The sequence below is a fragment of the Artibeus jamaicensis genome, unplaced genomic scaffold, assembly GCF_021234435.1.
Source record: "Artibeus jamaicensis isolate MK-2021 breed Jamaican fruit bat unplaced genomic scaffold, CSHL_Jam_final contig_935, whole genome shotgun sequence".
Taxonomy (NCBI): Eukaryota; Metazoa; Chordata; class Mammalia; order Chiroptera; family Phyllostomidae; genus Artibeus; species Artibeus jamaicensis.
In genome coordinates, this window is record NW_026522016.1 from 1575844 (window position 1) to 1592880 (window position 17037).

General features: G+C 35.8%; 1 protein-coding gene across 1 annotated transcript in view; it reads left to right on the forward strand.

Annotated features, from left to right (window-relative positions):
- The window catches only part of LRP1B (LDL receptor related protein 1B), a 1762610-nt gene that overhangs the window by 1262027 nt on the left and 483546 nt on the right, over positions 1-17037 (forward strand). The window contains exon 34 of the mRNA XM_053655128.1: positions 13119-13259. Within this exon, the coding sequence (XP_053511103.1) occupies positions 13119-13259 (141 nt within the window). The remainder of the gene's footprint in view (positions 1-13118; positions 13260-17037) is intronic.

Consider the following 17037-nt stretch of genomic DNA (forward strand, 5'->3'; position numbering starts at 1 on the left):
GAAGAAAGACTTCATCATTGAACAAAGACTCAGGTTCGCTGGCAACACAGTCCAGCCATCAACTCAGAAATTAACTTGCCTGCCATTCTCCTTTTTCTCCCTAGAACCCCAGACTGCCCCTTCCACTCTCAATGAGGCAGGAATCTCAATATAATAATGCAGGGAAAGAATTTAGGACCCTACCAGTCAGTTCAAGGTCACAAAGCCCCCAAAGCAAAATTCTTGAGTTTGTTTTGCAGTGCTTTCCATCCTCCCTTCACTGTCCTTCTCCAAATTCTCTGTTCAAAAAATAAAATAAAATAAAATAAAATAAAAAGGGGACAATTCTTGGGAGAAGGAAGAGCAAAGAGACTTCTAGTTCAGTCGCTGCCCTCTGCACCAGAAGAGCAGCTGGCTGGTGGACAGATGGCTGCCAGCAGACACATGCAGCTCTGATTGCCCACGTGGAGGGGAATTTCTGATCTGTGGTAGGAACAGTATAAGTATGTAATGGCTTCTATATGATTATGAAGAATCCACTTATTCTGATATGTGGATTATTTTCATATTCATGGCAGTTTTAATTATTTTTCTTTTGGTTATTTTCATTCACGTCTCTTCTACATCATGATTGATCTCTGTTTGGAATTTGAAAGTTGACTGCGATTCAATATTCCTGGAACATGGGGCACCAGTTCCAGGAGTGGTTACGGATTAGGTGATAGGAAGATAAGTGGGCATCAGCTCCTGGGTGGCCTTTGTGTCACATGAGGGAGGTTGAGGGGGAAGCCATGTGAGTATTTTAAACAGCAGAATGGCATGCTTTGATTTGCATTTTAGAAAGATCACTGTAGTGTTTTCTGAGCAATGACTGGAAGATGAAAATTGATGAGGCACTGAGATAAGCAGTTTCAGTGGGAATGGAGAGGAAATTAAACATTCCTTTGGTGAGACAATAAAGGTGGAAAATTAAGTGGACTTGCTTAGAATGATGAGGTACCTCAGAGAGGCCATGGGGACAAGGTGGGGAAAATGATGAGTGGCTTTTACCTCTGATGACTGAGTGGGAGCTATTCACTATGAGAAACTGTCTTTGTTGGTTTGGGCTGCTATAACAAAAATAGCATTGACTGGTTGCTTAAACAGCAAATAGTTTTCTCCTAGTTTAGGAGATTGGAAGTCCAAGCTCAAAGCCAGCAGATTTGCTATCTGGTATAAAGTTTGTGGTGACTTTTTTTATATTCAGGTAGAAATACCTATTATGCAGTTGGTTACATGGACTGAAGATTAAGGGGATATTTTATCATAAGATAGAGATTTATGAGCTATTAGGATGATAATGTAGTTATTGAAGTTGTAAGAAAGAATACTCCACTACTCATTCTCTTCAAATTCCCAGGCAGTAGACAAAAATCTCAAGCCTTTTGGCTACTTCTTTTACTGCTTCTTGCCATGGTTATGAATGGTTTTTAAAGTTGTAGATATTGTTTATTGACCTAATACTATGGGAGCTGAGAACATAAAGCTCTCGAACCCACCCCCCAACTTGGGTTTGTCCCGAAATTCTCTAAATTCCTGCTTCAGTTTTGCTAATCTAAATTTTGCTAATCTTCAGCTCAGCAAATCTAAATTCTAGATTTGCTGCTGCCATCCTTGGAGCTCTATTCGCCGTTACATGGTTGGGTTTCTGTATATCTTTTCTGTTTTCTAAACCCACTATACATTTCCCAATTTCTTACCTTATCTTAGTGAAGTGCAGCCTCCAGCAGCTTTCTGAGAAAGGGTGCTCATGAGGAATATTTATTAGGACAATGTCTAAAATATCTTTGTTCCACTCTAACATTCGGTTGCTTACTTCTTAGGAAGTTTCGGCTGCTGTAAAAAATGATCATAGACTTGGTTACTTAAATATTTATTTCTCAGACACAGTAGATGTGTCTCTAGACAGGTCTGGGACTTGGAAGTGCCAGATCAAGGTGCCAGATCCAATGTCTAAGGAGTGCCCACTTTTCAGTTTGCAAGTATCCTCACATGGTAGAGAGCAGGGAAAGAGGCTGGACTAGCTCTCTTCTTTTCCTAAGAACACAGTGGTCTCATTATGAGGGCTCTACCCTCATGACCTAACTCCCTCCAAATGTCATATCTTCCAATATTATCTCACTGGGTATCAGAGTTTTGACATATGAATTGGGGTTGGGCCACACACACTCATTCCATAGCAGATGAAATGAGAATCAAGACTGCAAATAGTTTGTATCAGATCTTCCGAGGTACGCCTGACTGTGTTCTCAAATTTAATTTCGTACTTGAGACTGCCAATTCTATTCTGCTATTGTATCCTTTGATTATTAACTTTTTTCTTCTCTAGAAACTTACAGAATCTTTTCTTTGTTTTTGTTATTCTGAGACCTCAAAATAGTGTGTTTCTTTTTTATCAGTTTTTTTCTTGGAACTTCTGTGGTTCTTTTAATCTGAAAACAACTGACATTCTTCAATTGTGGGGAATGATGTAAATTGTTTATGTGACTTTTCCCTCTGTTTCTCAAGGATCTCTTTCTAAACTCATATAACTCATTTTATGTTTCTTCTTGTCTTTCTGTTTTTTTTTCTTAAAGATTTTTCCAACATTCAACTTTCTATCAACATTTTTATTCTAGCTATAATTGTTTTAATTTTTATGACTGCAAATTTTGGTTTAGCTATTTTATTTAGTCATTTTTTATTGCTCTAAATGAATTTCTTAAGTGTGGGAGCAAGTCCCCCTGTGTGCCACACATGAAAATGAATGTGGCAGATGTGATCTGCTTAGGGAGGAGAAGTAGCCATTTTCCCAGAGAGAAAAGGCCATGGGCTGATGGCCAGTTTCTCCGAGGAGAAAAAGGCCCCAAGCACCCTTCTCCAGGGCTTTTATTGGGTTGTAATACACAGGAAAAAGGGCGGCAAGGATCAAACAGTAGATAACATTTCAAAGAAATCTGAGGGCTTCAGAGTCTATCATGAACAGAGTTTTAGGGTTTCCTGCTGGAACCCTTAACATATGAATGAAAGCAGTCTTGGCAGAGCAGATTTCACAGGTTTATCAGGAAGTCTCTGTGAAGCCAGATTTTCCCCCAGGACAAGCTCTAGCAAGGCAAGGAAGGAGCTGCACCTCTCCCCAGCAGGTATATAGGCTTAAGGGGATTGGAGGCAGGAAGCACTTCTCCCAGAGAACATGGGACTCGGGCTATGTCAAAGCCAGGGGACAAGAGTCCATTTCTCTCTCTTTGTTGCAGCCCCTGAGACCTTCCATGAAGGCCTCCCAAGTGATCGAGTCTGGCTTAGGTTGCTCCCCTGCTGTGAGGGGTCTTACCCATCATTGACTTCCAACTAAGCTTTGGGGGCAGGGAGAGAAAACCAAAGCAGCATCTGCTACCAGAGACAAGCTTTGTCTTCTTTCACTCGCAGACCAGAGGTCATTCATTGCCCTTTAGCCACAAGGGATTGAGATACAATTCCTAAAAACATGCAGAACGGTCTGCAACACTTAAGGTGACATCATGTAGTAAAATTATATAGGTTTCAGGTATAAAATTCTACAACACATCATCTGTATACTGTATTGTGCTTTTGTCATGCCAAGTCTCTTTCCATCACCATTGCCCCCCTTTCCCTGCTTCTACCTCTCCCAACCCCCCTCCCCTCTGGCAATGACCACACTGTTGTCTGTGTCCCTGATTCTTTCTTCTTTCTTTTCCCTTTGCTCAATCCCTCCCCCTGCCTCACCCAGCCCCCCAAGTCTCCTTCCTCTAACAGGCGTCAGTCTCTTGACTGACTTAATAGTAAAATGAAAACCAATACCTGCAATAGGAGGAGGCCAGGTGCAAGTTAATTTTCACTTCAGAAATTCAGAAGAAGTCAGAAATCGGAGAGTCTGTGACCTCTAAAATATATAAATGCAACTAAAAGTAGGAGGATTACTTTAGTCTAATTAGAAGCAGTTAGAATCTAGCAGTTTATACAGCCAAGAAAGTGGTTCTTCTCAAGCCTGGTCAAAGATTGAGGATTTACTCTCTGGAGAAGATGACCACACCATGAATGACACTGAAAATAAAACACCAATGGTATGAATACCATATGTAAGTGCACAAGTAGAGATTAAGTGATAATAATGTTAGTGGGTCCCAAATTTGAGTCTGGATTAGAATCAGCTGAAGGGCTTGTTAAGACAGATTTCTGGGCCTCACTCTGTAGCGGTGTCCAACTTTTTGGTGGCTCTGCACCACACTGGAAGAAGAAGAGTTGTCTTTGACCACACATTAAATACATTGCAACACATAATCACAAAAAATCTCGTAACATTTTAAGTAAATGTATGATTTTGTGTTGGGCTGCATTCACAGTCATAATCGGCTGCATGCAGCTCATGGGCCACAGGTTGGACACCCCTGCAGAGTGTAAGATTCAGGTGGTCCAAGGTGGGGCCTGAGAATTTGCATTTCCAAGTTCTGAAGAGATGGTTATACTTGCTGTTCTAGTGGGTCTCCACCTGAGACAAACAAAAAAATCACCTGAAAGACCTTTAAAGAAAAACACCTTATAGTCACTATGATATTGTTTTCATCTGTGGCATGATATCACAGTATTTTTTTAAAACTTTGAGCCCTTATTTCAAGAATGTAATTACTATTATAAATCTGAAGATATTGGCCCTGGCTGGTATGGATTGAGCGAGGGCCTGAGACCCAGAGGGTCGCGGTTTGATTCCTAGTCAGGGGACATGCCTGGGTTGCAGGCCAGTTCCCAGCAGGGAACACACAAGAGGCAATCATACATTGATATTACTCTCCCTCTCTCCTTCCCTTCCCCTCTAAAGATAAAGAAATAAAATATTAAAACAAATAAATGAGGATATTGGACTTCAGGTCAAGGTGACAGAGTAGGTTGTCGCTCACATCCTCCCGCAACCACAGCGAAATTACAACTAAACTACAGAACAACCATCATTTAGAACCACCTGAAGCCTAGCTGAAAGTCCTACAAATAGGTGACTTAAAGAGGAAACCAAAGGGGCATTGCTGGGGGGTTAGGGAATGGAGATAACTGTACTTAAATAACAATAAAAATGTGAAAAAAGTAAATATATATGTGTGCATGTGTGTGCGTGTGTGTGTGTGTGTGTGTGTGTATATATATATATATATATATATATATATATATATATATATATATATATATGAAGAAGCCAAACAGAGACTGAGAGGAGGAGCAGTGATGTGGAATGAACTGGTTCCATACCCACGTGTGGCAGTTAAAAATCAGGGGGGAACATCTCAACTAAAACTAGGAAGGCCCTCCCAGAGGAGAGAAGGATCTGAGCCCCCCAGGCCAGGATCCTGCCAGGAGAGATATCCCCATAACCTTAGGCTCTGAAAACCAGAGGGGGTTGTGCGTGAATGAGACAGAGGGCTTCTGGAGTCACAGCTGTTCCTCTTCAAGGGCCCGCATGAACTTGGATTCATTCCCTTTGAGATTCAGCACTGGGGCAGCAGCTTGAAAAACACCAGGGACCTACAGAAAAGAACTAAATTGTCTGGTGTCAAGGTAAAAGCTGGGGGGACAGCTTTCTGCCAGACAGAAGTGTTATTCCTTTTCTAAGTCCTTCTCTAACAAAGCTGGTAGATAGCTGCCCTATTGGAGTCTCCATCAATCTATTCTTTTTATTGCCATTGCCTCCTCTCCTATTTTTTCTCTTTGTAGGCCTATGACTTTTGCATTGCTTTCTTGTGAATTTGGTGGTTTTAGAAGAGAGCATAAGCAATATAATTACCATATAAAATACCAGACTCCCATTTAAGCTTGAATTTTAAATAAATAACAGTCTTTTTGTATATTATGCCCTAAAAAGTTATTTTTTATTTATCTTAAATTCAAATGTAACTAGGAATTTTATTATAGTTTCCATTTTTAAAATAAAAAGCAAGTGTTTGAGAAAAATTCAACTTTAAAAATGTATCTCAACAATTGTAACATTCACTAAAAATACATATGATAATATTTCAGAAGTTACTAATTTGGTTGATATATTTATAGAAGCAAAGCATTATTAAAACTTTATAATTATCCATTTTAAAATGCATTTACTGAAATATATATTGCAGCTGTCTTTAATCTGGGTTAACACTTTAACTCAATTTATATTTATCAAGTATGTTTGCCTTGCAAAGTGTGGTGTTATTAGGTTCAGTGGGATATTATGATATGCACAGAGCAATGCAGTGGAAAGGGCATTGAAATTCAAGTAATACCAGCTGAGAGTGCACACCACACTTCTGTGTGCCAGTAGGAGAGGTCACCTTATGACTTCCTGGAAATATTTTAACATACTACATCTCATTTATGATGATTAAATGAGACAATCATATTTGCTTATGTTCAGAGCCTAGCAAAGGCCCTGAAGCTTACTAACTTTCAGTAAATTTAATCTCTTTTTCTGAGTTAAGATTTTGGAGACCGTAAGGTAGAATCAATTTATATTTACATTTTTTGTTACTTTTTTCCTGTGTAATATTTATTTATTGTTTTAATTTAATTATTGTTCAAGTACATTTTGCTGTCTTTCTCTTTTTTATATTTTATCAGGTCCTTTACTTTCTCTATTAGCAAATGCATTATTTTGCTAGGGCTGCCATAACAAAGTACCACAAACTGGGTGACTGAACCAAAATTTATTTTCTCATTATTCTGTAAGCTCAAAGTCTGAGATCAAGGGGTGGGCATTTTTTTATTTCTCCTGAGGGCTCTTGTAGGTGGCTGTCTTCTTCCTGGTTGTCTGTCACCTAATTTCCTCCTCTTTAAGGACACCAGTCATATTGGATCGGGACCCACTATAATGATTTCATTTTAACTTAATTACCTCATTAAAGGCCCTGCCTCTAAATATAGTCACACCTCACATACTTGGAGTTAGAACTTTCATATACAAATTTCCGGGGACACAATTCAACAGTGAACTAGAGTTATTCATAATTACTTGCATGCAGCTTAAGCAAGCAGCTTTGGAATTCTGATAATTTCTGAAGATCCTAGTGTATTCCTGTTAATAATAACATGAGGGGAAAAAAGAAAGAAAAGCACGTATGAAACTAAATGATAATTATACTGTCAAAAGCAACATCCTATATATTTAGAGAGATCTTTAAAAGGATAATATTTAAAATAGGTATTTTTAAAAGGTGCTATAAGCCCTGGCTGGTGTAGCTCTGTGGATTGAGCATGACCTGGGAACCAAAGGGTTGCTGGTTTGGTTTCGATTCCCAGTCAGGGCACATGCCTGGGATGTGGGCCAGCCCCCCAGAGGAGGGCACACACAGGCAACTGCACATTGATGTTTCTCTCCCTCTCTTTCTCCTTCCCTTCCCTTCTGCCTAAAAATAAATAAATAAAATCTTAAAAAGAAAAAAAATAAAATAAAAGATACTATCAATGAGGGGGAAGAGATGATTTTATTAAAATATTTTTGAAGTTATGAATTATCATGGACGATATTTTTAGGGATATTTACTTTCCCAATCAATTCACAAGTATTTAGGGAATTTCTATATCACACCAGTTTAAAAAAATGCAAAGCATTGTGTAGAATGCAGAGGAGTTAAAGACAGGATTCTGTTCTCAGGGGCTTCCATCTCTGAAGAGAAATCAAAGTTAGTACAGATGAAAAGTAAAGAAAAAGCAACAATATAAAACCATGTATTTGTTTCTGTCTGTAGAAGCTATAGATTTAATAAGAAGGAAGGGTCAAAGTTAAATATGCTAGTCTGAAATATTTTACTGAGGGTGGGGTTATACTTGTGTAATGATGGGTGAGGATAGAAGATCTATGTGTAGACAAAGGTAAGGAAAGCAACAAAATAAAAAAATGGAATTGTGTCTATTTTCTTCATATTACTAATAGAAATCTTTTATTATGTCTTATTTTTTACGGTGCTGGGAATACTTCACATGAGGCAACTTCTTAACAAGTTTTGAAGTGCACAATATGGTCTCGTTAACTGTAGGCACAGCAGATCTCTAGAACTTACTCATTTTGTATAACTGAAACTTCATGCCTGTTAAATAGCAACTCCTCATTTACCCCTCCCCAACCCTGGCAACTACCCTTCTAGTCCTTGTTTTGAAGAGCCAATATTTTAGATTCCTCATATAAGTTATATCATGTAGGATTTGTCCTTTCATGACTGGTTAATTTTACTTAACATACTGTTCTCAAATTTTGTTCATGTTTTTGCATATGCAAAACATTTATTTGTCTACTTTTATTAAGATTTTGTTGTGTTAGAGCAGGTTATGTTTCATAGTAAAATTGTGAGGAAAATAACAGAGATTTCTTATATACCTTTTACCACCACACATACATAGCTTCTCGTATTCTCAACATCCCCCACAGATTATTTTCTTCTTTTTGAAAGCTGAATAATAATGCATTGTGTGTGTATATGTCTATGGGTCTGTCTGGAAAAAATCCAACCATTGTTAATATAATGAGAAAGGTTTGCTGGACATTGATACAACCTGGCAACCAAGAGGAGTGGACTGAAATGTGCATATGTGAACAATGATGACTTCACTGTCAGGGAGGGAGGTACACACAACTGAGTGAGCATGTGTATTGCGTGGCCATCACAGGGAATAAAACTAAATGAGATCAACGAATCTGCATCAAATCTTGCGTTAAGCTTGAACATTCCTCCATGGAAACTATTCAGATGATTCAGAAGGCTGCAGCTATGGGCAACTGGCAATTGGCAACTTCATCACAGCAATGCACCCATCATGCGTCACATCTCATGCAGAGTTTTTGTCAAAACATCAAATCATCCAGGTGACTTAAGACCCTCTTCCCCAGAGCCCAGATTTGGCCCCCTGTGCCTTCTGGCTTTTCCCAAAACTAAAACCACCTTTGAAAGGAAAGAGATTTCAGACCATCGACAAGATTCAGGAAAATACAATGGGACAGCTGATGTTTGCAAACGGAAGCACTGTATGAGGTCCAAGGTGCCTACTTTAAAAGGGACTGAGGTGTCATTGTCCCATGTATAATGTTTCTTGTATTTCATATCTTCTTCAATAAATGTCTCTATTTTTCATATCACATAGCTGGATACCTTCTGGACATTATATGTATGTATATAATACACGTATATATATACCCATATACATTTGTATATATATTATATATATATATGAATGATGGACACTTGGGCTGCTTCCATCTCTTGACAATTGTAAATAATATTTATATATGTGTGTGTATATATCATCTACATCTGTATCTGTATATCACATTTTCTTTATCCATTCTTCCTTCAGTGGTATATATGGTGTTTTCATACCTCTACTATTGTGAATAGTGCTGCAGTGAAGATTCTGACTTAAGTTCTTTTGGATACACACCCAGAAGGGAGGCTGTCTAGGTCATAGGATGTTCTATTTTTAATTTTTTGAGTAATCCTGCTTTTTATAGTTGATGTTCCATTTTACATTCTAGCAACTGTGTACAAAATTCCACTTTCTTCACATCCTTTCCAACATTTTGTTGTGATGATGCTTGTCATCCTGCCAGATATGAGGTGATAGATCTCATTGTGATTTGATTTGCATTTCCCTTCCATTGGTAATATTGAATATCTTTTCATATACCTCTTGGCTGTTTGCATCTCTTCTTTGGAGAAATGTATTATCAAACCTTTTGTCCATTTTCAAGAAGGTTATCTTTTTCTTTACTGTTGATTTTTAGGCATTTCAGTTGTTATCTGTTTTATTTCTTGCCTGTCTCTCTCACTAGACCATAAATCTATAAAAGCAGAGATTTTATTTGTCTTGTTCTGTCATTTTTCCATTATCTGTTAGTGCTTTATAAATAAAAATCTTCAATATAGTTGAATAAACATATGAATGAATATTACGATATGTTAAGAGTAAACTAAATACATGTACTAAAAGGTGGTTGGAAAGAAGTATCCTTAGGTAGAATCAATTCAGTGTATTTAATGATTTAAAAACCAGATAGAAAATTTTGAATTGGAGGCAGTCTATTATCAGGAAGGTTGAAGAATCTGGAGTAGGAATTATAGGTGATGAAAGACATGTTTTCAAAGGACTTTAACAACCTGCAAAGAGTTTTTCTATGATACCTGTGGTCCTAGTTTTGTGCTGGTCACTATGATATCTGTCGTCTAAATCCTCATAGTCCTGCATGGGCACCAGATTATTTGGTCATTGTCCTCAAGGCCATGGTTCTTTGTATCAGGCTCCCCTCCTACTTATTTCAGGACCCTGTACTACCCTGCAACAATCTAATTGGTCACCCACAGAGTATGTATGTGATAGGGTGTGCTTTCATGTTACACGTAGAATCCCATTCTTCCCCCAAACTGTAATCCAGAATTGGGTTGTATGGCTGCCTCTACTGCCCAGGAAGGTGTAATAGTGTGCTTGTCATTTTGAGTGTTGCTGTGGAAATTCTTCTCCAAATGAACTGAAGAGAACAGAATGACTAAGGTCAATATCATGAGTTTAGTGGTTAAGAAGGAATGCACTTTTCAGTCCCCTGCCCAAATATCCTGTAATAATAAGGACAATGCTACCAGAAATAAAACTATTATTTTGCCATAGAGATCTCTTAACATGTTCAGTTTTAATGGATGGGATCTAGGGTCATGGTATGTTATATCTTAGCTGACTCAAACAGGACAATTTGCAGAGAGAGATATTTTTCTCTTTCTTTAGAAAATCACTTACTCCTTGTTCTCTTTATATCTATTTTACTTTACTTTACTTTATTTTAGTTTATTTGTTGTTCCAGTACAGTTTTCTATCTTTTACTCCCATCCCAGCCAATGCCCTCAGCCCTCCCCACATCCCTCCCATTTCCACTCCCCCCCCTTAGTTTTTGTCCCTGTGTCCTTTATACTTGTTCCTGTAAACCCTTCCCCTTTACCTCTCTCTCCCCTCTGGTCACTGGCAGCCTGTTCTCTATTTCAGTGTCTTCAGTTATATTTTGCTTGTTAGTTTGTTTTGTTGTTTAGGTCCCTGATCTTTATTTCTAATGTTACTGTGTAGTTCCTGCTCAAGACTCCTGAGGTCTTAGAGGCCAAGAAAGGAAGGACTATCTTCATTCCCTAAGTGAAACACTTTAAGATGGTGCAAAAGAAAATATCTCTGAGTTCTTAGTGTTAGAACTTTTAGCCTCACTCAATCATCTAAGACCCAGTGGTGAAATGCTGAGGTATAAAGACAGAGATGTTTCATGCTTCAATATGCCCTACTTGCCAAATTGAAAACCTGCATGGCTTTTCCCTTGAGTCAGAGAGAGTTCAGTCCATTAGGCTACAAATCCTATATGTTAGGTAAATTCTTATTATTTCTTGTCTCCACAATTTTTATACATTTTATTTCTAAAATATACTTATAGTGACAAAGCATATAATACAAAAGAAACTGTAACTATTATCAACATAATATATTTTTAAAAATTGTAATTGTATTTTTTCTATTATCATTTATCCTCCTTACATACTCTTTCCCCCTGCAATCACCCTATTATCGATGTTCATGAGTCCCTTCATTTTTTTTTTGCTCAATCTCTCCAATCTCTAACCACGCCCACCCCCACTAGCTGTCATCTGTTCTCCATCTATGAGTCCGATCTCTTTTGATTGTTACTTCAGTTTGTTCATTAGATTCCACATATAAGTGAAATCATATAGTATTTGTCTTTCCCTGCCTGCTTTATTTCATTTAGCATGATGTTCTGCAGGTTCATCCATACTGCTACAGAGGGTAAAACTTTCTTCTTTTTTATGGCCAAGAAGTATTCCACTGTGTAAATGACCCACAGCTGTTTTATCCACTCATCCACTGATGGACACTTGGGCTGCTTCCATATCTGGGTTCCATAGCTTCCATATTTGTTTCCATAAACAACAGTAACCTTCCCATCCTCAGTCTCAATTCTCTTATGAATTCTCAGATAAATATCTTACGAAGCTGCCTATTATTAATTTTTTTCTGGAGTTACAGATTCAGTAAGGAATGATTATTGTTAGTGTTCTTGCCATACCTGAAACTAAGCTTTGATTTAATCAAAATATCTTGGCATTTGAATGAAAGTAACTGTACCTTGAAAGTAAAGACTTCATTCTTTTAATCAGAGAAATAAACTTACTTCAACTTTTGGGGAGATAATTATTTGATCTCAATTATCATTTGATTGTTGTTGAAATGTATAAAAATTCTAAAACCTTTAAAATTAAGAATTTTTGTTTAAATCTTTGCATTACCTTATTTTTTTCATGCCTTTAACATGGAGACTTAGAAAGAACACAATTTTTGGAGAAAGACAAAATATTTAAATTTAATTAAGAAATTTAATCTCTATGAATCTTATATTTTCTATCTAATAAAAGAGAATGATAATAGTAATTTTTCAGTAAAATTTATCACTATCATAAATTTATCATTTATCATAATAATGATAAATGTGTAATTTTTCAGTAAAATTCTAACATCCTGCGGGTTAGGACTACTTTTTTTTTATTTTACCTGTGGTATATCACAGAGTCTCTACTACTAAATGAGCACGTAATACAACTTAACATTATACAGTAATAAAATTTTGGAGAAAGGGACTTAAACTGTATAAAAATAAAAAATATATATAACCATGAAGAAGAACCCAGTAATAAAAAATACCAATGATTAAAAGCTTATATACTTTAAACAAGTTAAGAACAATCCTTTTTTAGATACTTAAGATATTTTGTTGGATTTGCTATTTATTTACAGATATAGTACAATACTACTATTATCATCATTAAGAATGTAAATAATAAGTATTCCATATTAATTTGAAATATAATTTTATATCATATATTATTTATAAAAAGAAAAACTAGCCAAGAATCTCTAATTGGGAGGAATATTTAAACAAAATGTCACTATGGTTTGCATTTTTAAAAGTAAATGTAATTTTACTGTTTTCCTTACAAACAGGGGTTGAGAATATAGCAAAGGATATAACAAACTATTGTAGTGTAAATAGCTTTTCATTATTATTTAATAAGATGCTTATCTTATCCATAAAAATATTTTTATTTTCATAGATCAGAAACTGTGGTGGGCCGACCAAAACTTAGCTCAGCTGGGAACCTGCAGCAAAAGAGATGGCAGAAATCCCACAGTCCTAAGAAATAAGACTGCTGGGGTCGTGCATATGAAAGTGTATGATGGAGAAGCACAGCAAGGTAAGTCACACTGTCATGAATTTGTGCCGGCTTTTGAATATATAATGTTTTCTTTTTTCATGTTATTTTTTCAGTTCAACAATCAAAGTTTCCTATTTTTGCTTCTAATATAAAAAGGGATAAAATACAAACACTGCTTGATATTGTAGAAGAAATGACTCATGTGAGGCATATAATGAGCTTTCAAAATATTAACAAAGATTCCCAAGAATATTGATGTGTCAGCTCTTCAAAGTGGTCTTAATCAGTTTTCTACAAAAATACAAGAAAAAAAATCCCAACAAAATATTTGTAATATGTAATTAAAGCTAGAAATTCAATGAACTAGGAGGCTTCAAATGGACTATGTCAATATAAGGATTTTACACCCAAACGCACTGCACTGTTCAGCTCTAAGCATTTTGCTTTTTATTTTTGTTTCTCCAAATGGTGTGCAATGATGCGGAGTGATAGAAGAGGGAACTAACAGATGGTTGCATAGGTGGACTTGTCACACTGCCCAAATGGCAATTTGATTAGATAGGCCAGACAATACAGCCTTGCACCTGCTAGTCCTTTCTTAGTTTTTGATTCATGATCCATACATTAGCAGAACTCCCTTCCTAGAAAAAATATTTTCCTATATTTTACATTTTTATACTAGTCACTGCCATGAGAATCTTTAGCTTTATATATCTTTATCCTTAGGAAAACTATTAAAAAATAATTTCTATCTAAAGCAGGTGGGCATGTAGACTAAAGCAGAGAAAAAGAGAGGTAAGAACAGTGACCCAAGGGGATCAACGATTTGGAAGGCAGGTGACAACTGTTAATAGGCAGGGTTTGTTGCAGACACCAACTGAGATCCATACAAACCTGCACATCCACAGACAAATGAAGACCATATTCATGGTTGCTTTCCCTGTAAGTGAAGGGGCCAAAATGGGTCTGAAATGCTTTCTTTTATTTTTTTAAATACTTTATTTATTTATTTTTAGAGAGAGGGGAAGGAATAGAAAAAGCGAGGGAAAGAAACATCAACATGTTATTGCTCCTTGTACATCCCCTATTGGAGACCTGACCTGTAACCCATGCATGTGCCCTGACTGGGAATGGAATCAGTGACCCTTCTCTTTGCAGTCGGGAGCCCAATCCCAGGAGCCACACCAGCCAGGGCTGAAATGCTTTCCTGACAGGAACAGTGGGAAACATTTCTTATTAATGAAAAAAAATTTGAAGAGAAAATTGCTTTAAGAAATAGCCTAAAGTCACTATTCTGTCCTTTTCATGGTAGAGAAGACACCAACACCCAATCCTGAGCACAAATTTGTACTCGGTGTCAGACATTTATTTTGGTCATTGTCAATAATTGTGAACAGCATTGTTTTTTTTTAGTAAGAAGTCTTTAATTTTTTTTGAAGATTTTATTTATTCATCTTTAGAGAGGAAGAGAGAAACATCAATGTGAGGTTGCCTCTCGTGAGTCCCCAGCTGGGAACTGGCCTGCAACCCAGGCATGTGCCCTGACTGGGAATCGAACCACAATCATGCGGTTCGCAGGCCCGCGCTCAATCCACTGAGCTATGCCAGCCAGGGCAAGCATTGTTTTCACTAACAATTCCATAATGGAACATTTTCTGTACCAAAATAAACAACTTTACTGGCATTCAAGTCATAGGAAATAGATTATTAGCTAGGAATAAAACACCAGAACACAATAAAATATAATTTTGAAAGGGATTTTAATATAATGTATTCATTAAGTATAAAATTTACAGTATTATGATAAACTTTAGTTCATAGTCCATATTTGATGAGATTGCATCTAAAAACACAGATTAGAAAATACAAAAGAGATATAGAAAGATATTATATTTCTAAATAGGACTTTAAAATATATACATATTCACTTTTAAAAATGTGACCAAATATATATATTATTTGACTTTTTAAATTAACATAATACATCTATTTATTCTGATATAGTTTCAATAAATTTTCCTGGAGGAAAATTTTACTATATTATTCTTGACTCATTTTGCTCTTGGTGACAAGATTTTCTTTATTTTTTAAGGATTTGATTATATAGGTACATTTGGATATTCCATGCTGTAAAAGTAGTACAAAACTGACCAGGAGCTCTTGCAAAAAGAAATTAATGATATAATATGCCTAAGCTTAAAATGCAGTGAAAATACTATTTTTAATAGAATAATATGCTATAAAAAACATCTGTATTAAAGACATTCCCATTAACAGAATTACAGCGGGTAGCTTAAAGGCTTCATTAGTGTGAAATATGAGCAATTTGGGACTAAAATGTTAACATTACTTGTCTTTGCACTTCAAAGTACAATTAGCTACTTCATTTTTCATCTTTGACATAGATCACTGGAGTGCTGAGACTTTCATTAGTCAAGTGGACTTTCTCAGTCCCCTAAAGAATTGAGGCATGAGGAGTGAACATCAGCATCATTACAAAATACTAAGCCGGTCTAGTATTTCTAACTTGCTAGATAATTACTACCAAAATTGTCACTTTTAACAATTACTGTAGTACTTTTCCTATATTAATTCTATATTGTATAGATAAATTTATAATTTTTCATTGTAAATAATGACAAATTTCATTTTATTTTCACTTTTTCTCTTCTTCACTATTAATTTTCCCTTAGAGATGAAACAAATGGCACATAAAATGTGCATTGTTGTGCAACATAGTTGTTAACATAGATTAATTTTATTTATCAAAAATAAATATAATACTATATATTGCTATTACTGCAACTACGTTTAAAAATGCACAGTCTCAAAAAGGTTTTTCACATAATTTTGATATTATTATGGTTTTATAATGCCTCATTTTCTCTTATTTTCATATATTTATATTATGGAGCAAAATATGTATATTGTTAATATAGAATGCTTGTAAATGTACAATTCTTATATCATTATTAAAACAATCAGAGATCTGAAATATCACTTTAGTATTATGTCAACTTGGGGAAAAAAGGAATACGTTAATTAATCTTAGTTTATAGAGAATAAACATAATTATTTCAAAAGTTCAGACCAACTCAAACCCTAGTATGTGCTACTACATAAGATGCCAGCTGTAGTAAGTGAGCAGAAAACATGGTAGATCTTTTGCTAAAATATCTCACACATTGAGGGTATTTCATAATTCAAAAATGACAGAGCTCATGAAAGGCTTGATTGACAATTAAATCTCATCAGGGGACTGTCTTGACTTCAGGGGACCAGGAATAATGAATTGCATTGATACTTTGAATTTTCCATGGGGCACTATTGATATATAGCATTCATCATGTTTTTAATTTCTCACTGGATTTATTGCACTTCATATCAAAGCTTAAACATTCAGTAAATGTCATCTCATGTCTTAGAATAATAGAAATGTTGCAAAATTGATATTTAATGAACTTACTAAGTAAGGTTGTAAATTTCTTAACTTCACTAGCTTTATCTACATGTTAGGTATAGTAAATTTAATGGAACATCTTCATAGAATGTCTACTTGTGATTACCTAATATTTGTCCTCACTAACACAAGGAATAAGGAATGTTAATATGCCAATGAATTAGATGGTTCTTCAGGGTATACTTTAAACATATTTTTAGGAATATCTAGAAGAGTATGTTCCTAGGAAAGACAAAATTGATTTCCTTGCTTTCAAAATCCTTTCTTGCAGTGGTATAGTCTTTGAGTTGAGTTATTAATATAATTTAATGATCATTTATTTGCAACATTTGATTAAAGTATCCTTAAAAAGGGAGT